Here is a 24,130-nt window from a genome sequence, read left to right as displayed (position 1 = left end):
TAGCAGCAGCCTAATTTCTTCCGTCAAACAGGTAGGCCTACCTCTTATTTCTTAAATAGGAAGAAATAGGCTCCAACACAAAGCCCTCTTGTTATCAGTAAAGTCTATTTAAAATTAAGACATTTTAAATGAATTATGCCTACTTGAATTTGTTTAATTTCAGCACCATGAGCTGTCCATTTCCGATGAATTGTTCCACGGCTGCTTCTTCAAGTTTCAGCACCACAATGTAAGTTACTTGAATCTGGCTTATTGTGAGATAAATAACTCTGATAAATAGGCCTACATCCTGGGCAAGAAACATATTATTTTTTATCAAATCAATTATAGTAGAAGCAAGATATCAAAGTTGACCTCCGGTCCTCCTCATCTTTGCGCTCTCCTTTTCAAACTGAACAGAACATAGGTCGCTAAAGGTCAGTCCACGGGCAAGATTTTTTGGACTATGCCAAATAAATACATTTTGGAAGAAGCCTTTGACTTTCCTCCTGAACTGACACCTTAGGCCTACACAGTACAACCATTGGTTAGGCAGTACACAAAAACGTTTTTGATCAGCAAGAGCAGAGCAGGTCAGGGCTCAGGGTTGGAATGTCCCTTGCCATGTGTAATGCAGCCTAGATATATTTACACCATCCCTGCAGCTATCTTAGAAATATAACATTGCTCTGTGCTTCTCTGAGCATGCACTTCATATAGGCTATGGATAATTTGATTGAGACCACACTAAATAGCCTATAGGTATAGATGAGGTGCGGAATTGGGCACACATTGATACAGCCTAATAAGCAACTCGTTCAAAAACACTGACAAATATTGAAATTCCATCAATTACAAATTACATGACCCTCCCCTGGACTAGATACAAAAAATTACTAAACCCTCCCCTTGACTGAAATTGAAAAAGCATGACCCTTCCCCAATTTCCTTCAGGTAACCATTATGTACATTTCGATCCACCCCTAAATCCAATGACAGGTTGAAATGTTTGGTTGATTTCATGTTGAATTCACATTAGTTGACAACTCAGATGTTTCTACAACTTGATTGAAGTCCACCTGTGGTAAATTCAATTGATTGGCCATGATTTGGAAAGGCACACGCCTATCTACTGTATATAAGGTCCCACAGTTGACATTGAATGTCAAAGTAAAAACCAAGCCATGAGGTCGAAGGAAAGGATTGTGTCAAGGCACAAATCTGGGGAAGGGTACCCAAAAAATTATTAATTGAAGGTCGCAAGAACACAGTGGCCTCCATCGTTCTTAAATGGAAGAAGTTTGGAACCATCAAGACTCTTCCTAAAGCTGGCCTCCCACCCAAACTGCGCAATCGGGGGTAGAAGGGCCTTGGTCAGGGAGGTGACCAAGAACCCGATGGTCACTCTGACAGAGTTCTAGAGTTCCTCCGTGGAGATGGGAGAACCTTCCAGAAGGACAACCATCTCTGCAGCACTCCACCAATCAGGCCTTTATGTTAGAGTGGCCAGACGGAAGCCACTCCTCAGTAAAAGGCACATGACAGCCCGCCGGGAGTCTGCCAAAAGGCACCTAAAGGATCTCAGACCCTGAGAAACAAGATTATCTGGTCTGATGAAACCAAGATTGAACTCTTTGTCCTGAATGCCAAGCGCCCCACGTCTGAAGGAAACCTGGCACCATCCCTTAGGTGAAGCATTGTGGTGGCAGCATCCCTACGGGGAAGCATTGTGGTGGCAGCATCCCTACGTGGAAGCATTGTGGTGGCAGCATCCCTACGGGGAAGCATTGTGGTGGCAGCATCCCTACGGGGAAGCATTGTGGTGGCAGCATCCCTACGGGGAAGCATTGTGGTGGCAGCATCCCTACGGGGAAGCATTGTGGTGGCAGCATCCCTACGTGGAAGCATTGTGGTGGCAGCATCCCTACGGGGAAGCATTGTGGTGGCAGCATCCCTACGGGGAAGCATTGTGGTGGCAGCATCCCTACGGGGAAGCATTGTGGTGGCAGCATCCCTACGGGGAAGCATTGTGGTGGTATCATCCCTACGGGGAAGCATTGTGGTGGCAGCCTCCCTACGGGGAAGCATTGTGGTGGCAGCATCCCTACGGGGAAGCATTGTGGTGGTATCATCCCTACGGGGAAGCATTGTGGTGGCAGCATCCCTACGGGGAAGCATTGTGGTGGTATCATCCCTACGGGGAAGCATTGTGGTGGCAGCATCCCTACGGGGAAGCATTGTGGTGGCAGCATCCCTACGGGGAAGCATTGTGGTGGCAGCATCCCTACGGGGAAGCATTGTGGTGGTATCATCCCTACGGGGAAGCATTGTGGTGGCAGCATCCCTATGGGGAAGCATTGTGGTGGTATCATCCCTACGGGGAAGCATTGTGGTGGCAGCATCATGCTGTGGAGATGTTTTCAGCGGCAGGTACTAGTAGACTAGTCAGGATCCTTGATGAAAACCTGCTCAAGAGCACTCGGGACCTCAGACTGGGGTGAAAGATCACCTTTCAACAGGACAACGGTCCTAAGTACACAGCCAAGACAAAGCAGGAGTGGCTTCGGGACAAGTCTCTGAATGTCCTTGAGTGGCCCAGCCAGAGCCCGGACTTGAACCCGATCTAACATCTCTGGAGAGACCTGGAAATAGCTGTGCAGCAACTCTTCCCATCCAAAATGACAGAGTTTGAGAGGATCTGCAGAGAAGAATGGGAGAAACTCCCCAAATACAGGTGCCAAGCTTGTAGCCGAGGCTGTAATTGCTGCCAAGGGTGCTTCAACAAAGTACTGAGTAAAGGGTCTGAATACTTAGGTAAATGTGATATTTCAGGTTTTTTGTTTTTATACATTTGCCAATTTTTGCTTTGTCATTATGGTGTATTGTGTGTAGATTGATGAAAGAAAGAAAAACGATGTAATCAATTTTAGAATAAGGCTGTAACGTAACAACATGTGAAAAAAAGGGGTCTGAATACTTTCCGAATGCAATATAGGTCACAATGGCGTGGCCTATCCATAAAAAGCTGAAGTAAAGGTGCATGATTCATAATCATTGACATTTGGTACTTGGGATAGTCCAAAATAGAAATATGGCGATTGGGAGTCTACAATGATGCATTACGTAAGAGTTATTTCCATGTGATTTATCTATTAAAAAAAATTCGGCTACAGGTACAATTAAATGCATATTATATTTCACTTGGTAAATAACGATGTGTTAGAATGTACCAAGTGACAGGGCCTAATACCGGATTTGGACTGTGCAACAATTTTGCCTATACCAGTATAGGACTGTAGGTCTACAGCTGAAGGAGGTGAATGTTCTGTATGCTCACTTATTTGTTTGACCTGCCTGTAATCGATAATTTAATCTGTTTGAAGTATTTGCGTGAGTATTCTAGCCTAAATTATTTTAATGCGTAGCTCAGTAATTTTGGAAAATACAATGCAACTTCGGTCAGAGAGAACAATAGCGTATTGCATACCCAGTATTTAAACTGCTGATAAGAAATACACGTCGAATAACCGCATCTAATTTCGAACCGGTCTAATCTAGACGGGCATAGGACAATGGCGACGTTAACAAGCCAGGATTCAACCGCTCAAACGCGGGTTTATTTCCAAACGCCTCCCGGTACCGAGGATTCAGAAGTCGTCCAGAAGCAAGGCCGGGTAACCGTGAAATACGATAGAAAAGAGCTGAGGAAGCGACTCAATTTAGAGGAGTGGATAATTGAGCAGTTAACGGATTTATACGACTGTGAGGTAGGCAATGACACAATCCATTATTTGTTTACAGTAAAAAAAATCCCCATTCGTTTTTTGTTTTTGTTTTCAATGATCTCTACCTTGATTGGGATTGATGTAGGCTATAGGATTGCAGTAATATTAAAACCTAGGGGCTACAATAATATAGACAAATATGAGTGGGAATTACAGACACAATGTAGGGCGTGGCCACATAATTGTAATACTGTACTAAACATGTGAATAAATTAGGTGTCTGCTCAGGTAGCGAGTGACAGAATGTGCTGTTTCAATAAAATGTGTGCATAATGTATTGATAAGTAGGAGGATAGGCCGGTTGGCACTGAGTTCTATGGCCACTGCACCTGCAAAGCAATTACAGTACAGCCTGCCTACTCTGTTGGATTAGCATGTGATGACCACTTCAAATGTTACATAATGGCAATGCCTGATTGTCTTTAACAAAGGAAATATCATTGACTATGGATAGATATCCCACCCCACACTCTCTGCTTCTCCATGGAAATGCGTTGGCACATACTGCATGACAGTGCACAGCATGACATGTGTGTGATGTATTCAGCATGAACAACTATGAGGTGATCATCTTCATGAATGATCCCTGTAAACAACATATTTTTACAGCACCCTTTAGGCATGTCTAGAGTCCATTGGCTCCAGTCCTCCAGTACCCCTGACAGTACACATTTATGTTGTAGCCCTGGACAAACATGCCTGATTCAGCTCATTGAGTGCCTGATGATTAGTTGACTAGTTCAATCAGATGTGCTTGTCAGGGGTACTAGAGAACCAGAGTTAGGAACCACTGGTCTTGAAAACTGAATTGATCAGGTGTTTTGACACACAATAACACATGAACTATTCACATAAAGGTGTTGCAGCAGCACCTATGCATCAGATAAGTTGGGAACAATATGGTTAACATTATAGGTTGAGAAGTAGCATGCAGCGCCGGCACATTACGCATTATTGGACTGTAACGACATTGACCATTACCTATGTCACATGGTCCTCAGAGAGACCAACTGGACTAGTAAAGTGCTAATTGAACTAATAATTACCTTGGCTGGAGCAGAGGGTGACATATAGTGGGAGATATGAATGTGATTTATCAGTGTTTTGATTTAGGCAACTCTGGTACTCAGGGTTGTGCCAGGGTCAGAGGAGATGCTGAGTGTTTTCTGATTGGCCTATGTTATATGAGTGTGGGCTCTTGTAACTACTATTTGACCTCCTGACTAGGTCCTTGGGCTGTAGATTATAGGCATGTAAACAGCAATACAATGTACTAACTGGAGATTGTATTGTAATGTTGTATTTCTATAGGGATGTCTACTTCTAAACAGTCATGTTGAATTGAGTAGACAGCAGTCAGGAAGTCTGTGTGTATTGTTATCAGTACACACCACATAGGGGGTTCAGCCCATCCTGTTGTGTTGAGAAGCAGAGGGAGGAAGCTAGGGACATTGGGGACATTGGGGACCTATGGAGGATGTTCAGAGGTGAGACTGCTGTGCAAAAATATTGGGTTTGATCCTTAGGCTGTCAGATATATTAATTCGTTTTTTTCTACTCTCCTCTCTGTTGTTTTCTCTATATTTTCTGTGTCTATGTCTTTGTCTATCACCATCACTGTCTCTCTCACTGCCTTTGCCTCTCTCAGGAGGAGGAGATTCCAGAGTTGGAAATTGATGTGGATGAGCTGTTGGATATGCCCACTGATGGAGACCGGGCATCCAGGGTCAAGGTGACCGCTAAACCCTATTCTATATTGATTACAAATCCACTATTGTTCATTTGTATCGAGGGCTGAATCCTTACTTTAGGTCAATCTCAAAATGTGATGGGAAATCTCCCATATCATTACATGCATTTACAGTTACCCATGTTGATTTCAAGTTAGGATTCGGCTCTTCTAATGGAGTTAATTTCCTCTTTCACTTCGTACTGTTTCGCAGGGTTTGCTGGTTGACTGTTACAAACCTACAGATGTAAGTTCAAAATTAGAATAAGATTATTATCTGCTTCTGTTATTATTCTGCTTCTGTTAAGCTTTAAATCCAGCATTAGAGTGACTGATCAACTGAAAATAACTGTCTGGAACCAACTTCCCATCCATTGTTTTGACTGAGTTTCTCAAATAAATGAGTAATACAGTAACATGTATGATAACAGTTGTTCAGTCTCACATCACCCTCCATTGTTCATTTACTGCAGGACTTTGTCACGGCTCTCCTAGAGAAGGTTAAAGGTCTGCAGAAACTCAGCACCCTGCCCAAAAAGAATGACAAATCTTCTCCTTAGCTTCAGAACACCCCCAACTGATTACAACTCAGTTCTACACAGAGACACCCAGCTAGAAACCCTCAGCACCTAGAATCCTTCCTTCAGCAGGATTGGTAGAGGGAAGAAGATCGACCAATCAAATCTCTGCAGCAGGGATTACTATGTCTCTGTCTTTGTTAAAACTATTTGTGGATTTATAATCATGTTATACATATACAGTAGTAAGTGATGAGTGTTCAAATATCAGAATATAGTACAGCATTGATAAACTGATGACATGGAGGAAGAACATGACATTTAACTTGAGCTATAAGTCACCAACAAAGCATGACAAGTACATAAACCTCATGACAGCTCATAGTGAGTCATGACAGATGCAACTTTATGCAGTCTAACACATGTAACTCTTTGGTTAGTTGATTAGTCAACATCACTGTATGTATAGTAACAGCTAGAAATAGTGAACTATCCTTGGTTGGTAATAGTTGGAGCCATGTCATTTTTACGATGCCATTTTAACTAGGATTTATAGAGAAGCAAAGTGTTACTCAAGAATGGTTTATTTGGGGAAACGTTAGTTAAGTCTGTGTAATGATTTCAAGCCGAGCACTGTCATCACCTGTCTAATATATTTTTTGAAAGGGAAGCATGAAGGGCTTTTCAACATTTCACACTGGACTACTGGGAGTGAACATTATGCTTTTTGTTACACCTTTGACATGAGCAAGTGTGGACAGTTATCAAAGACAAACACCAGCATGCCACACAAGGCACTGTAATAACATCAGTAGCCTACGCGTTTTCATTGCGCACATTTTTTGTTAAATATACATTTTGGGAATAATGCATGACTGACTCTATAAAACACAGGAAAACATTTGCAAATTAGGGTTAGAGCCCATTTAAATCCATGACATGAACTTTCACTACAGTGAATGCTTTTGAGTCCTACTATAACATATGGTTCAACTGTTTTCCCCTCCATATCCTCCACCCTGGTGCCTGAGAGTGACGGGGTGGGTCTGTTTCTCAGACCTGACCCAAGTAGATAAAAAGCTATATAAAGCGAAGGCCTTTCTACTTGTTTCTCAAACCCAAAACACTTAGTCATTAACCATACAGTAAGCACTGCGAAAAGGACTTCGGCCTTAGAAGACCACAGCAATGATTGTATCGACTATTGTGGATTAAGCAATGTCTTTGAAAAGTATGACAATTGGTCCTGCATTTCGCTGCGCCCGCATGTGTACACCTCATTACTATAATTCCTTAATCTTTTGGACCCCATTGAGATGTTATTTTGGGCAGGCTTTTAACTACCAGATTCGCAGTGCATCTCCTAGAACCTGCATCACGTTGAAGACTGAATCAAATCATGAACTGGGTTCATTTTAGAGTGCTGGAGGTACAGTAGGCGACTGCATAATCTGTGGTGTGTGTGTTTAAGATGTGATTGCAAAACTGTAGTGACGTAATGTAGCAATACTTAATGGTGCTGTTTAACAATTTGTTACATTTTTATTAAAATTCAATACGTGTTTTACCTACTCTGACTTGCGTGCACTTACGATGTTATTGTAATGTACTTGCAGGAAAAAAACACTAGCAGTCACACTTTTAAAATCCAAATATCTTTAATCAATTTAAACAAACTGAAACATGAACATTGGTCAAGTCTTATATACCAATGAAGTGAAATTGGAATTCCAAAACTAAAATTCATTGACAAATACTCCATTCAATAGAGCCTAAAAACCCATTGAACAGTGCACTATCGCTTATCTTGTGCTACCATAGTGCATGTATGTTGTTCGACTAGTTCCCTCGGCATGATACGTACCCTGTAAGTTACACTTATCAGGCTAGTAAAATACTCAAAAATGACGATTAATTTAAGTCAAAGAGCTAGTTGGTCTCACATTTAGAAAAACATAACACTGGAATGATGGAAGGGGCCATTTTGAATGCGGAACTAACAATTATTATTTTCTTGCAAAAATGTATAATGTTTAAGGCATTGGAGTTCAAATTCACCAGGGAGTACCAGTTACATATGATGTTAGCTATAGTTGAATAGTATCTATATTATGTAGGATCTTCAACAGCTTTTAGCACTATACAGTATTTCAGTGCAACGACTAATGCTAAAGAGAAACAGTCCCCCTGTGCATTGTCTTGGGTAAGTAGGAGTTAAGGAAGAAGTTATGGTAGGGCAGCCACAGTGACTTAAAAACAGCACTAACAGGCAGCTTATTTTGTTTTAAGTTGATGTTCACTATAAGTCAGACCTCCTCTCGATGCCGAGTAGTTCCACTTCAAAAATGAGAGTGGCACCACCTGTTGGAGACACAGGGTAGTTAAACTAATATGGTGGAAAGCTATTCACAATAAAGACATGGTTACCTCAGAGACTGACTTGTAGAGCAAGCCAGTGGTAGATCTAGAGAAATATCCGAATTACCTGGAATCTTAGGAGGTGCTCCTCTGTCTCCGTATCCTACAAAACAAGTCATGTGAATGGAGAGATCAGAACAGTGGGAGTGTAGGAAAATGGACTACAAGGCAAGACTTTTATCTTGCGTAATAATGGATGGGTTAATATAACTCTAAGCAGGTGCAATAAAATAAAAAATGACCTAGATTCAGTCAGCAGTAATGTGGTGAAGCCTGTGAAGTATCAGTGGTCATTGGGACGGTGAAATGTGAAGTATCAGTGGTCATTGGGACAGTGAAATGTGAAGTATCAGTGGTCATTGGGACGGTGAAATGTGAAGTATCAGTGGTCATTGGGACGGTGAAATGTGAAGTATCAGTGGTCATTGGGACAGTGAAATGTGAAGTATCAGTGGTCATTGGGACAGTGAAATGTGAAGTATCAGTGGTCATTGGGACGGTGAAATGTGAAGTATCAGTGGTCATTGGGACAGTGAAATGTGAAGTATCAGTGGTCATTGGGACAGTGAAATGTGAAGTATCAGTGGTCATTGGGACGGTGAAATGTGAAGTATCAGTGGTCATTGGGACAGTGAAATGTGAAGTATCAGTGGTCATTGGGACGGTGAAATGTGAAGTATCAGTGGTCATTGGGACAGTGAAATGTGAAGTATCAGTGGGCAAACTCACCGAGCTCTGAGGGGATGACCAGTTTCCTCTTCTCTCCCTCACACATTCTAAAGAGAGAAAGTGGGATTGATGGATTAAGAACCTTGAATGCAGGGGTCAGAAATCAATGTTGTTTTTTTTGTTACACCTTATATCCAAAAGAACATCACTATAGTTTTTACACGATCTGCAAATGTAAGTCCTCACAAGTCATCCAATGCATGAGGACACTAGTAGTCAACAGGGGGAACGTAAAAAACAGGCACCAACCCGAGCAGGCCCTGGTCCCAGCCTTTGATGACTTGTCCGGTTCCCAGAGTAAAGGTGAATGGCTGGTTCCTTGGAATGCTGCTGTCAAACTCTGTTCCATCCTCCAGCTTTCCCTGCAGACAAACAGTTATTGACTAAACACATGTTGTCCACCCAATCAAAGGATCAGAGAATTAATCTAGTACTAAAAGCATAGGCTACAGCTAGCTAGAACTGCAGTGCATAACATGACATTTCTCTCTAGACCTGTATGTACCTACGACCTGTATGTACCTAAACTTGCATTCGTAGGCTAGGTTGTAGCAACTTCATGATGGGTATATGGAAAATCAAAGTATCAAGTAGTAGCCTAAACCTATCGCTGTTAAATTGAACTAGGTGAAATTAATATGAATGACAGTCATCCAATAGAAATAAGACCATGCGCATTATTTTTTTTAAAAATCGGATCTTAAACAGCACTGACCGCCACTGCATAATAAGTGTATATTTTGCATTTGTACAATTATTTTGATGTGATATGAAAGTAGAGGGCTTTATGTTTCTAGAACCATACCACAATTGAGAATCAATTCACGTTTAAATTAAGTATTTAATTTACATATAATGGGGTCTTAGAAGTCGGCTAGTAAAGCTAGTCTACACGCCTTAACAGTACATCTTGGCCTAAAATGAAAATATATACTGCTTTAGGACATGTTTTTCATTCAGTGTCTAATTGGAGAAGCATCTCCATTTTTACTCACGGTGTAGTGCATGTTCAGCACATCCCCTTTACGCGACTTGATGGGGCAGTTGTCAACTCTTTTCTTGATACCAATTTGGAGCTTCTTTTTGTCGCCCCCGCAAACTGCCGGAGCCAGGGACACCAGAGTGACCACAAACAGCAGACAAAGCCTCATTTCTGGGGTACACATGAGAGAGTTAATGTTAAGACAGAGTGCAAATCTCATAGGCTTCCATCTGGCTACCTAACGTAGTTTATAAACTTGCTACACGTCATCATCAATGGGCGCATGATTGGAAAAATAAAATGGAAGCTGTGTAGCTGAGCTAACTATATCTATAAATCTATTTGTGATTCAATCATAAATGGGAGCATATGTGTGTAAGTTTCATTGTCATTATCAAAACATAAACATATGTTTAATAGTTATATGGCTACATAGAACTATACGCCTCAAGCCTGACGATTGGGGCAAACTAGTTAACTTAACGTTAGCTAACGTTAGCTAGCTAGTATCTGTTGTGCCAGTATCTGATATCCGTTATGCCAATTACTTTAGCTAGGTTCCTCAAAAAATGTATTGAGCCTTCATGCGTTTCAAAAGCTAGTCATTAATCATTTCTCAAGAAGCTTACCAGTGTTAATAAAACACAAAAGATGGTCGGTGTGCTTCCAAATGTTCCGAAGCCGAGTGATTGAATGAATGTCCCAGATATGTCTACGCAATGATTTTCTGTCATGCTATTGGTCCGTTCTCAGAGCTAGCAGAGAAAATAGCTAATCTTGAACTGTCCGGCAGGTGGTGGCAAAGTATGTGATGGAATAAAAGCACTAAAGCAGACCGATATGTTGTAGCTACATTATATTGATAATAACAAACAGGAGCATAATATTTTTGAATTATCATTTGACACACAATTATCATCACACACACTCATGCGTGCACACCAGAGGAGGCTGGTGGGAGGACCAATAGGAGGACGGGCTCATTGTAATGGCTGGAATGGAACTGTATCAAACATGGAAACCACATGTTTGACGCTGTTCCATTCCACCCATTATTACAATGAGGTTGTCCTCCTATAGTTTCTCCACCACCCTGTTGTTCACTCACACATTCACATGCGTGCACACACACACACACAAAATGCAGCTATGCAGGAATGTGATTACCTGTGTATGATCAATAGCAGTATATTGACTGAAAGTCCTCCTGGACACTTTTAGCCTCCTTTCAGATGAGAGCCATCCATTGTAATGTAGTTTACAGAAGTTCAATCAAGGAGGTTGGTCTGAATGCCAATTTAACTTAATCCAGTAAGCATAACATAATTCACTTTTGTTTCCTATTCTACAGGCATAATGGGAATGAATACACACGTATCATCATCAGCATAGCACCTTGTACCTTCTCCTCTTTCCTATTAGTGGAATGTCAGTCACCTATTTACCTTATAGACTATTAGCACGGCAAAATAATGCAGATTCCTCAAGCTTGCCATTTAACGTACACTCTTAGAAAAAAAAGGTGCTTTCTAGAACCTTAAAGGATTATTTTTCTGTCCCCATAGGATAACTCTTTGAAGAACCCTTTTTTGGTTCTAGGTAGAACCCCAAAAGGGTTCTCCAATGGGGACAGCCTTAGAACCCTTTTGGAAACCTCTTTACTAAGTTGTCTTCAACAACTACCCGCCTTCCCACCAATCGAGCCTGTACTCGATTGAACCGTAATTACGGCATTATTTTCCAACAAGGTTTTCCATTAGGGTTCATATGACACAATTTGTGTGTGTGCGAGAAACAGAGTAACAGAAAAACAGAGAGAGAAACCATTATAAAGGTTATCGTTGCCATGCACACCAAATATATACAGCCTGCCTCATTCTCTCTCTACATTCAGACTACTGAAGCAAAGACAGATTCAGGTTGGATATTCAACGGATATTTTCCTGTAGTTTTCCTTACGTCCACCAAAGGCAGTTAGGGACCGTCAACATAGTGACAAATCAAAATATTCTAATTTCGAAAGCTCTTTAACCATTACTCCTAAAACTTCTAAAAACTGGTTCTAGCTAACGCGATGGCATAAACACACATCGCACACACCTTTTTTTTTGTCGATTAACATCTCGCACTATTTTAAATTATTTATTAAAATGTTTGAATTTCAATAGCTCCTTGGTCATGTGACCTACTGACTTCAAACAAGGTTCAGAATGTCCAATGACTACCCTTCTATATTGCACACCCTTTAGTTTGTCCCTTTTCATCTCATACGTTTCTCGTTCATCCATTCCAGCGCATCACTAATGAGATGACGAGGCATTTGGCTACCTCAAGAGACTCTTAATTATGTCCCGCCGTTTATCCCCACTTCATCGAATTTCCTCACTTTGGGTAGCATGTTACAGTCAGATATAATCAAATTGACATCCATTCGAGTCACGCCCGGTGGTATCATCAGAGGCTTTTCTGTCTTACAAACTGGGCAGTTGCCCGCTACTAACCTTCAGCGGACTTTAACTGGATTTTTACACCCAATCGACATCAAGTGCCAGCACAATACTTATAGGCTTGAGAACCAAATATCCCTCGCTGTATCTACCATCGACCGGATGTTCAGAAGAAGTAACAGAAAATAATCATCCCCTTTTAATAATTTGCTAGCCTAGTCAGCCCTCCGGGACATAGGAACCACCTTTACCAGCACTTTGACATGAGGCGGTCACAGTCACCCCACGGGTGATTTGAGTGTGACCGCGACAGGTGGGTACGCTCCTTTGAATTTCATCAAGTTGACATTCAGTGATCCGTGCCCAGTGGGAACCTAGACTTCTTCTGTCCATTTTATGGTTCCGCAGCAAATCAATGGGCGTGGATGGTCCTACCCACATCAGATGTACGCCTCCCTCCCCAGACAAGCTGGAGATACCTCTCTCCACTCCGTAGGTCATGAGCCAGATCCATGCAATGCCCTATCACTGCGGGGCCAATGGGTTTAGGCTCCGCCTCAAGTCTAGTGAGTGTAAAGGAGACCACCCCACCTACAATGTGTGGGGCTGGCGAGCGCCGTAGCTGGGGAGATCCACGAGAAGGGCCCGGCGCACGTCCAGAGATGCCGCCACCAACCGCCGAACCTAACCCCCCACCGGTCCGCCTTCAAACCCCCGCACACAGCCCCTTGCGAGACCACAGACGAGAGACCGCGAGATGAGCCCCACAAAAAACTTCCAATAGTGGCGAGAGGAGGGCAATGGAGCGACTGCTCCCCAAGCCGCAGCTCGAGCCCAGCCCAGCCCGACCGACCGAGCCCTTAGAGCCAATCCTTATCCCGAAGTTACGTCTCTTTTTTGTCAACTTCCCTTACCTACATTATTATAACATGCCAGAGGCTGTTCGCCTTGGAGACCTGCTGCGGATATGGGTATGGCCCGGTGTGAGATTCACACCCTCTCCCCCAGATTTTCAAGGGCCAGGGATAGCTCACCAGACAATAACGAAACTGCAATGCTTTCCAGGGCTTGGGCCCCTCTCTCGGGGCGAACCAATTCCAGGGCGCCCTGCTCATCACAAAGAAAAGAGAACTCTCCCAGGGGCTCCCGCAAGCTTCTCCAGGATCGGGGCTCCCGCAAGCTTCTCCAGGATCGGTCGCGTTACCGCACTGGATTCCTCGTGGCGCCCGTCTCCGCCAGTCCGTGGACATTCTGAAAGTAGTTTGAGGTCAGTAGGTCACATGACCAAGGAACTATTGAAATTTGAAAGTTTGAAAAATTAATGTAAAATTGCGTGAGATGAAAATGAACATACTAAAGGGTGTGCAATATAGAAGGGTAGTCAGTGGACATTCTGAACCTTGTTTGAAGTCAGTAGGTCACATGACCAAGGAGCTGAATGTAAAAAAAGTTAGTACTTTGTTTACGCTCCCTAACTAATTCAACTCGGAATCCAAAATGCTGCTCACATTTCCACATTTATTAGCTTTGGAAAGTGGATTAATGTCCAAATCGTGAAAATTCGTAATGTGCAGCGAACTGCTTTCATTTAGAAATTACAGTTTGTGGGTAGCCTGACATATACTTTAAAAACTTAAATAAGCCCTTTCCAACCACCAAAACAAATTCAGTCCTCAACCCTATGTCAGAATCTTAAGATCCTTGTTTTGACAGCTGGGATACTTGCATTATTCATATTGTTGGTGTGTTTGTGGCTTCTGTTTTTGCATGAGCGCAGAGAGCTGACATTAGAGATGAGTAATTCATAGACTTGACTTCAGGCTTCCCCGGGGGAATCCAGAGTAACATCTTCATTTCTAAATCAGAGGATTATTAGAAACAGTATCCAGGAAACAAGCACACCTCGGTTGTAAACACAGACTTATTGAACTATGTTTAATGCTGCCACACAGAGTATTGTACGGCACAGTGGCAAGACAAATCCCATCAAAACAGGTCACGTAATAGGAAAGCTGCAAGTATCCCACAGACCTTGAGGGATTATATATCAGTATATACAGCTTTATAAAATGTACTTCAAACATAAATGTTATATTAAGAACGATTAATTAAATTCAGATATTGGATTGATGGTAGCAAGACATAAGAGCCAGTAATCTCTAATATCTATCAGCCTGTTGTGGTATTTATCCATTTTCTTCTTAAATAAAAAAAAAAGCAGGAATTTATGATGGTAGTTAAGCTTTATTAATAACTTCCCTGGTGACTAATTACCAGTCTGGGATTGGAGGGCTGTTTGAAAGTCTGAAATAGGGCTGTAGGTGATATTGTTCATGCATGTTTAAAAAAAATCTTTAGGCAATTGCACAAAGTGGAATATTTACAATGCCAACATTTACAAAGTCTGACAGAAGTCCTATATTTCTATATTCTAACATATCCTATTGCAACGTTCTGTGTATCAAAGCCATGCTCCAATCGTACCAATTTTGTCTGATAAACACTCCTAACACTCCCACTCCTCTCATTAGACCACAAACATGATCGTACTAATGGACAAATCTCAGCTCTGTACCAAGGTGGCATTTTTCTTCTCTAAAGAAACCTGGGCTTCATTTAATTAACAAGACTTAACACTAAGGTATTAGGCTAATGGATTGATATTAAAATCATGAAGAATACTAATGACAGTTAAGTACTTGACCTCATTCTGTGGGAATTTGTGTTCTCCTCCCCCTCGTGTTCTGTCACGCTGGGAGCATACACTAACCCACGGTGAACCCCCTCGTCACAGCAAGCTCACCAAACATCCCAAATTAAGGGGATTATGAGGGTGCAAAAAACGGAGGGGAGAGGACCAGCGATCGTTAGCTTTGTTACTGGGAGAGAGCCTGAGCCACACCTGTATAAACGAATTATGTTGCTGAAATGTTCTGCAAAAGTGGCTTCACCGTTTATTGTGGGAGGAGGGCAGAGAGCCTAGGTGATGGACGAGCCAGAGATGAGCGATGTCAGATACATTAGGTCTGATTGGGAGGAGGGCAGAGAGCCTAGGTGATGGAGGAGCCAGAGATGAGCGATGTCAGATACATTAGGTCTGAATGGGAAGAGGGCAGGACACTGAATCAAACATTTATGACAGACTGCCACACAGCCACATTTCTAATAGCAAGGAAGCACACTCATGAGGTATGATTATCTCCGGGGTTAACTCCCTCCTTAAAAAATAGAACATTTGAACATAGACATTTAAAATATGCACTTTACAACCCATCTACAACTCAGTGAACAATACGGGCTCCCAGTCTCTTCTCTCTAGTCATACATTTCCTCTGCCCCCAGTCCTGAGTGTACATCACATGGCCATGGTCAGCACCTACAGGTAGACTACCCTGGTGCATACAGAGCAATTAATCAGCGCCTGGAAACACCCCAACTTCTCATCTACAGGAGCATACGGCAGCTCTGAGGCCCATCATCCATCAGTGCAGTAATGCTACAGAATAGTACACTACTCAGTATCTAAACTGTGAGGCTGTGCAAATGCATAGATTGCAGGCTTTAGAAGAGATGTAACTGTTTGAGTAACTATTGACTCAAAATGTCAAAATTATTAACAGTGTGGCATGTGAACGATTGGACACACACACGAGTTGTCCTCATATCTATCAATTTGTATCCATTAGGGGATTACGCTATTGGCAACCAATCAATGTGCACCAACTGATTGGGTAGGTTAGGGCCGTTCCTGTCCGTTTCCATTAGAGTGGGCCTTATCAACTATCGATCATCTGCCTTTTACACCCCTGCAACTGAATATGTACATTAATTATACCTATCTAGTGTCGACTTTCAAATTGTCACAATTATTGAATTGTTTATGTAGAAACATTTGTCTGCCATTTTGATTCATTTTTCACGCTACTCTTCATAAGAATAGAGCACTTGAACAGAGCCGCACACTAAGTCTAAGATGCACCATTGCACACAAGCTCTATTATCAAAACATTCAAATGACAAAGAGCGAGACAACTCTGTAATGCTCTTTTAATTTCTTTCAAAGTCCTGTCACATTGAAAAGAACATGAGGTTACACTGAATTAGTATTTGCATATTTTAAAACTGATCATCAAAAGACAGACATGAGAAGGATGGCAGAACTGCCACAGATCCCCAGCAAGATTCTAGAATACAAATGACATTGCTATTCAACATAATCGGTAGTAATGTTAACGCTTACAAGACATCTACGTATAAAGCTCATTAAACATTTCTTTTTCCTATGTGGAAGTCTCCTACTTGACTTAGATAACTGTGCGTACTGCACACAAACATTTTACGCACAGAACCAATGTCGCTCGTAAGATAACAGGCTCAATTGTTGCATTCTTTAGTTGTTGCATTACTGGGCTTAGGTCCTGTGTTTCACATACAGGTGTTGGAAGTGTAAGAAACATCAGATTACTATGGCTTGATACAACAGGTTGGTAAACTATTCTCAAGAGATGATTTGTAATTTCATAGATTATAGACATTACTTAATCATGACAAGGCTATGATTTTTCATGTAAAAACAAAACAAAATCAATAACATTTATCTTAGCACTGCAAAAACTGCATTACATGACAATGCCTAGTGTGCTCATGATTATCAACACCCCAGATGTAAACAGACACAAAGTGGTTACCATGACAGTTGACAAAACAACACCCACTAGCACTCAGACAGTAGCCTCATGTACCGCAAGGACACACCATATACAGAAGTAACATTCAACTACTTTTAATCTCTACACTGAAAACAAAGACCAATTATTTTGTCATCGGTTATTTGGGTCAAGTTCCTATGGGGTCTAACAAGCAAAGTTTACAATTGGGGGGGGGGACTAATAAGCAAAACAAAGCACTTGGGGCAATAAAGCTGCACAGTAAACATATGTATTCTAAAAACTAAGGCCCCTTAGTAATCCATTACCAGATTGAGAACATGAAACTACCCCCTACAACCTGTAAATCTCACTAGAGTCCAGTCAGTCCCAATGACAACCAGAATGACTAAATATGTCCAGTTATGTAGGATTCATTTCTTTTTAAAAAGTCACAGCAACTTGCCAAAATATCAAGCATGTATCAGAATATCAAGTATATTGGCGTTCATGTACAAAGCAAGGTAGTTGGTCAAAAAATGTGTTATTTTAGGTTCAGTGTCTAAAGAAGAGTTTTGGTCAACAGTCACTTGTGCTTCAAAAATGCATAGGCTATCCACTTTCAGATGCAAAGGAAATGTACAATAAAAGCTTACCTCTTTTATAATGGGCTGGGGAAAATGAGTGAAAGTAATGCAGTGATCAGTGATGAGAGTAGACTTAGAACATCTTTACCCAGTCAATATAGTGAGATGGAGGGAAGAGTGAGAGAGGACCATTAGGATGGAAACACTTCTTGTGCTTCAACACCTATATTATTACTGTAACGACCCTGGGTTTATTGATGTTCATTTTCATTTTTCTATTTAAACATATCAGATGACACTCATGGAGGTGATGCTCGTACAGGGATGGCCTAAGGAGTATTGTACAATTTAAAACATGATTAGCCAAGATTAAGAGTTTATATTACATTAAATCCCAGAATGTCAACGGCTTATCAATTGCTTTACACTTATTTATTGCATCATTCATCTTCATATTGGCATAGCCTCAGCAATATAACTCTTCAGGAAAGCGTTAGAGAATGACGTATATTGATTAACATGAATATATTAATATGAAAACTCCTAGATTTTATTCCCTTCCAATGGTTAATGATTGTACTTATCAGTTTCTAAAGTGACAGTGGATTACCGTACATATCACAAGTGCAATTACCACAGGAAGCGCTCCAATAAACAAACATTAGTTCATTAATTGATTACAATCATACTATATATTTTTTTCAAGAATCTCAAAAATAGATACATTTCTCTCCTGCCTGCCTCTTTTCAACAGTTGGAATTGTACTTTAACATGTGAGACTGAAGGGGTTAAGGTTGTGCTCAAATGAATGTTTCCTGTCCTACTCGGTGATCTCCAGGATGAGGTCGTCTCCCTCCAGGCTGCTGTCGGCGTTGACGTAGATCTTTACCACAGTGCCAGAGAGGGGAGAGTTGACCACTGTTTCCATCTTCATGGCGCTGAGCACACACAGAGGCTGGCCCTTCTCCACCGCCTGGCCCTGCTTCACCTTCACTTCCACAACCTTACCCGGCATGGGAGCCCCCACCTGGCCACGCACATCCTTCAGCGCCTTGGGGTGGAAGTGCATCTCCTAGAGAGAGGGACAGAGAGAGAGTACACTTTGTGAGTTTGCAGGAACACCAATGTGTCGATTGAGATATCTAATGGGGAGGTTAAACAACTTATAAAGCAGTGAGAATAGCTTAAATGTGTTATTTGTCATTATGCGTTTTAAGCATGTAACTATGTACTATCTATGTACTGTTTACATACTCTACATTACTCATCTCATATGTATATACTGTACTCGATACCATCTACTGCATCTTGCCTATGCCGTTCTGTACCATCACTCATTCATATATCTTTATGTACATATTCTTTATCCCTTTACACTTGTGTGTATGAGGTAGTAGTTTTGGAATTGTTAGGTTAGATTACTCGTTGGTTATTACTGCATTTTCGGAACTAGAAGCACAAGCATTTCGCTACACTCGCATTAACATCTGCTAACCATGTGTATGTGACAAATACATTTGATTTACTGTACCTTCATGGCCACTGTATCCTTGACCAGGACAGATCTGAGTGCTCCGTTCAGCTCAAAGAACACCTCCCTCTGGCCAGCCTTGTTGAGGTCTCCCAGGGCCAGGGCTTTGATGTGGAGGGTCTTCCCTCGCTCCAACTCCACCTGACAGACACAGAAAGTGTGATCCGAAGAAAACAGAACATAAGCAAATATATTGTAATCAGTCAGTTAATGTCAAATGAATCACTTCTCATCCACACACATGTTGAGACTGACCTCAAACTCTTCAGCAATCTTGGGTCCATCGAGGAACAGGCGTGTGTTGAGGCAGTCTACAGGGCCAAACTGATGGGTGAACTCCTTGAACTCCTGGAACACCTTGGGGTACATGGCTGCTGACATCACATCCTCAGGAGTGATGTCATTTCCGTGCGTCTCTCGCAGCTGTTTCTCTAGGGCCTGGAAGTCCATGGCGGGCAGAGAGGCACCCGGGCGGCCCTCCACCCGAGGCATATTCTTCAGCACCTGGGGGCAGAGGTTAGAAATCAGCCACTAACGGGCCAAAGGGAGCTAGGCAGGCTACAAGAAACGTTTGAACATCACAAGTAAACATGAGTGTAATAATGAATTAGGATAATGCTAGGCATCTGTTGGAAATGAGAAATAGCTGCTCCATAATGGCTGTACCATTCCTTTGTTATACATGATGTATGCTAAGCAGATGGCCTATTTATTTATGAACTGAAAAATAAATTACTCAAGTGCCACTGTGCGTCCAATGGAAAACAAAACAAGAAGGGGAACTGCATTGTGCACTGGTGATGTGAGGCACAAATGTGTCCTAGAAAATAATTGATCTTCCAGAGAAATGCTTCTGGGTAATTGTGGTTCTCTTAGAGATGGGGAAAGAAATTGTATTTCTTCAAATTTCAAACAGAAACATGTGTGTGATAGAGATCCAGGGACAGTGGAGACAAAAACAGGAAAACTTCTCAAGTATTTCTCTGACTTAAGGGGATGTGCCCTACTAAAAAGGCCTTTTCTGCTCTATAAAAAAAAAAAATACTGCAATTTAAGTGGAGTATAATATACTCTCAATGTTATATCCATCGAGTGCAAAAACCTAATAATCCTTTAATACAGAATGTGGGAATACAAATCCTGCCATTATGGTTGGCATTGAAATGGCAGATATAGAATAGTTACATGTTTCCATATACAGTCCGTACCCCCTTCCCAAGGGCAAGCTATTGATTACTGTAAGTGCAGCTACCCAATGAGAGATGCAGATTGTGATGCACCGACTGTTCTCAATTGAAAGCATTAGCCCATCAGTGTGTTAAAAAGAACAATGTTGTTGGATGCTGAAAAAAATAAAATAAATAGGGCCTTGAATGAACTAGGATATATTTCGGAATTTGTGAAGTGGGTGTGGTGTGTGTGTGTCTTACCTTGGACCTGAAGGGCTCAGGGAAGCCTCCGTGTGGGATGCCAATGTGACCCTGCAGGAACTCCACCACTGAGAGGGGGAAGGAGAGCTCATCAGCCCTCTCCTCCACCTCTGCCCTTGTCAGAGAGTTCTGCACCATGAACTGGGCCAGGTCACCCACGATCTTCGAGGAGGGGGTCACCTGCATGCGGGGAGAGGTGGAGAGACACAGATGTTATCCACAACATTACTGGTGCTACAGCCCATCTGTCATAGACCATGGTATTTCACCCTAGTACACCAGGCTGGTGTGTAAATTGGTAGTGAACAGAAGTGAGGTAGTCAGGAGAGGAGCGAGGGGTGAACAGAAGTGAGGTAGTCAGGAGAGGAGCGAGGGGTGAACAGAAGTGAGGTAGTCAGGAGAGGAGCGAGGGGTGAACAGAAGTGAGGTAGTCAGGAGAGGAGCGAGGGGTGAACAGAAGTGAGGTAGTCAGGAGAGGAGCGAGGGGTGAACAGAAGTGAGGTAGTCAGGAGAGGAGCGAGGGGTGAACAGAAGTGAGGTAGTCAGGAGAGGAGCGAGGGGTGAACAGAAGTGAGGTAGTCAGGAGAGGAGCGAGGGGTGAACAGAAGTGAGGTAGTCAGGAGAGGAGCGAGGGGTGAACAGAAGTGAGGTAGTCAGGAGAGGAGCGAGGGGTGAACAGAAGTGGGGTAGTCAGGAGAGGAGACAGAGGTGAACAGAAGTGAGGTAGTCAGGAGAGGAGCAAGGGGTGAACAGAAGTGAGGTAGTCAGGAGAGGAGCGAGGGGTGAACAGAAGTGAGGTAGTCAGGAGAGGAGACAGAGGTGAACAGAAGTGAGGTAGTCAGGAGAGGAGACAGAGGTGAACAGAAGTGAGGTAGTCAGGAGAGGAGCGAGGGGTGAACAGAAGTGAGGTAGTCAGGAGAGGAGCGAGGGGTGAACAGAAGTGAGGTAGTCAGGAGAGGAGACAGAGGTGAACAGAAGTGAGGTAGTCAGGAGAGGAGCGAGGGGTGAACAGAAGTGAGGTAGTCAGGAGGAGAGAGAGAATGAAAGAAAGGAGATAAACAGAGCGAGAGCAAAAGAAGTGAACAGAAGTGTGGTAGTGAAGGGGAAATTGTTTGAGAAACATTATTTCTTTGCAGCTAAGAAGACAAGACAAGGGGTAGCAGAGAGGAGCAAATGAATAGAGGCATAATGAAAGCAAAGTAAGCGTGTCTGCTATTGAACAGACACTCAGACTGATTCGCTGTGGCTGTTTTATGGACAATATTAGACGGAAACAAAGGAAATGGAGGAGGACAAGAACAGAAAGTCAACTATCGCTGATCATTTAATTAAGACCTAGGAAATGAAAACCAGCAAGGCGAGACTAAATGCTAAAAGATACCATTGATTGGAGAGATCAGACAGAAGCTTGCAGAACATAACAGATAAGCTTGCTCAAAGCTCCTTGGTTAATCTGACTTTAGGCTGCGGTGAGATCAACGGCTCTCCTTTCTGCAAATGGATTCCCATTTTGTCTTATTTTGTTTTTGAGACAGAGCCTCTCACACACACACACACAGTTGAGAGCGAGTGAAAGGAGGATGGTGAGTGAAGGAATTAAATGGGCAATTCATTCAGCAGTTCAAACAGACCTTCCTCCACAAATCAGAATACTTTTAAAAATCCACTTCCAGAGAGAATTACAAAGGTGTTTGATCACTTAATTTGAATAGGTGGCCGGTCGCCTCACCTTGATGAGGTCACCCAGCAGCTTGTTGGCCTCTGTGTAGGACTTCTTCACCTCCTTGAACTTGTGCCCCAGGCCCATGCTGTGAGCCTGGAAGTGCAGGTTGGTGTACTGGCCTCCAGGGATCTCGTTCTCATACACATCAGCATTGCCAGACTTCATAGTGGCTGTACAGTCAAAGGGTGCATAGAGCCCGCGAGCAACCTCCCAGTACTCACTGTAGTCATAAACATTCTCCAGGGATATCCCTGTCAAAGAGAGGGCAGGACAGAGAATAATGACACTGAGGTATCAGGGATAAATACACTGAACAAAAATATTATATAACGCAACATTTAACAATTTCAATTAATTTACTGAGTTAGTTCATATAAGGAAATCAGTAACTTCAAATACATTCATTAGACCCTAATCTATGGATTTCAAATGACTGGGAATAAAGATATGCATCTGTTGGTCACAGACCACCCCCCCCCCCAAAAGTAGGGGTGTGGATCAGAAAATCATTCAGTGAATATCTGGTGTGACCACCATTGGCCTCATGCAGGCCGACGCCGAAATGCAGTCAGGACCCTGGTGAGGACGACAGTTTGTGCAGAAATTCTTTGGTTGTGCAAACCCCCAGTTTCATCAGCTGTCTGGGTGGCTGGTCTCAGACGATCCTTCAGGTGAAGAAGCCGGATGTGGAGGACATGGGCTGGCGTGGTTACACGTGGTCTGCGATTGTTAGACCGGTTGGATGTACTACCAAATTCTCAAAAACATAGTTGGAGGCGGCTTACGGTAGAGAAATTAACATTAAATTATCTGGCAACAGCTTGTGGTCATTCCTGCAGTCAGCATGCCAAATGCACACTCCCTCAAAACTTGAGACATCTATGGCATAGTGACAAAACTGCACATTTTAGTGGCCTTTTATTGTCCCCAGCACAAGGTGCACCTGTGTAATGATCATGCCATTTAATCAGCTTTTTGATATGCCACACTTGTCAGGTGGATGGATTATCTTGGCAAAGAAGAAATGCTCACTAACAGGGATGTAAACTAATTTGAGAGAAATAAGCTTTTTGTGCGTATTAAACATTTACAGGAGCTTTTATTTCAGCTCATGAAACACTCTACATGTTGCCTTTATATTTCTGTTCAGTATATATATAGGCATCTATAGATGCTAGTAGCACAAATACCAAGCAAATACAATGGAACAATCTTGTTAAACATATTGTATGTGGGAGACATGCCAGAGAATACATTAAAGTATATCAGTGTGGTTCCTGCCACTTAGGTGTTCACTGGCTTCCAAAGCAGGAACATCAGTCAGTCAATCAATGCGCCCTCTTTGCTGCCAATACATTGCGAATGCTAATTTACCCAGAAGACCTATCAAATTGCGGTAATGACAATTACCTCCATGCTTCAGCTGACAACACATAAGTCAAACAGACCCCCGCCCCCACACACAGTCTCCCTATCCTATCCATCTCAGAGACAAAACAATTTTAAGCATGGATATTAGCATCAAGCTTCCCACTCCATCCATAAACATCTATTGGTACATAGATGTGTAAACATCAGCAGAGAGGAGGAAAAAATCAAAATAAAGGAACGAGAAAGCAAGAGAG

The 24,130-nt window shown here is 42.4% G+C and overlaps 3 protein-coding genes across 5 annotated transcripts in view; 1 reads left to right on the top strand and 2 right to left on the bottom strand.

Moving 5' to 3' along the window:
• The first annotated feature begins 3,215 nt into the window (after nt 1-3,215).
• LOC139387988 (protein phosphatase 1 regulatory subunit 14B-like) lies at nt 3,216-7,575 on the top strand. Of its 3 annotated transcripts, none has more exons than XM_071134446.1 (5): nt 3,216-3,295; nt 3,538-3,746; nt 5,413-5,496; nt 5,708-5,740; nt 5,967-7,575. In XM_071134446.1, exons 2-5 carry the CDS (start codon nt 3,552-3,554, stop codon nt 6,051-6,053), a joined length of 399 nt encoding a protein of 132 aa, XP_070990547.1. In that variant the 5' UTR covers nt 3,216-3,295; nt 3,538-3,551; the 3' UTR covers nt 6,054-7,575. The 3 variants fall into 3 exon arrangements, with proteins under 3 accessions (XP_070990547.1, XP_070990545.1, XP_070990546.1); XM_071134444.1 differs by having other exon boundaries at nt 3,245-3,369; XM_071134445.1 differs by lacking the exon at nt 3,216-3,295 and having other exon boundaries at nt 3,370-3,746.
• Nucleotides 7,576-7,650: 75 nt separating this feature from the next.
• LOC139388122 (peptidyl-prolyl cis-trans isomerase FKBP2-like) lies at nt 7,651-10,884 on the bottom strand. Its single transcript, XM_071134696.1, has 6 exons — nt 10,770-10,884; nt 10,154-10,311; nt 9,408-9,520; nt 9,159-9,205; nt 8,497-8,532; nt 7,651-8,372 (listed from the first exon to the last, which is right to left on the bottom strand). Exons 2-6 carry the CDS (start codon nt 10,307-10,309, stop codon nt 8,311-8,313), a joined length of 414 nt encoding a protein of 137 aa, XP_070990797.1. The 5' UTR covers nt 10,310-10,311; nt 10,770-10,884; the 3' UTR covers nt 7,651-8,310.
• A 5,733-nt stretch (nt 10,885-16,617) lies between these two features.
• The window catches only part of LOC139388060 (pyruvate carboxylase, mitochondrial-like), a 105,101-nt gene continuing 97,588 nt past the window's right edge, over nt 16,618-24,130 (bottom strand). The window contains exons 17-21 of the mRNA XM_071134575.1: nt 22,512-22,756; nt 20,783-20,962; nt 19,608-19,856; nt 19,353-19,493; nt 16,618-18,893 (exon numbers count right to left, since the gene is read on the bottom strand). Of these exons, the coding sequence (XP_070990676.1) occupies nt 18,642-18,893; nt 19,353-19,493; nt 19,608-19,856; nt 20,783-20,962; nt 22,512-22,756 (1,067 nt within the window). The 3' untranslated portion in view covers nt 16,618-18,641. The remainder of the gene's footprint in view (nt 18,894-19,352; nt 19,494-19,607; nt 19,857-20,782; nt 20,963-22,511; nt 22,757-24,130) is intronic.

Source organism: Oncorhynchus clarkii, chromosome 29 (genome assembly GCF_045791955.1).
Source record: "Oncorhynchus clarkii lewisi isolate Uvic-CL-2024 chromosome 29, UVic_Ocla_1.0, whole genome shotgun sequence".
Classification (NCBI taxonomy): domain Eukaryota; kingdom Metazoa; phylum Chordata; class Actinopteri; order Salmoniformes; family Salmonidae; genus Oncorhynchus; species Oncorhynchus clarkii.
This window is presented reverse-complemented; position numbering and strand designations above follow the sequence as displayed.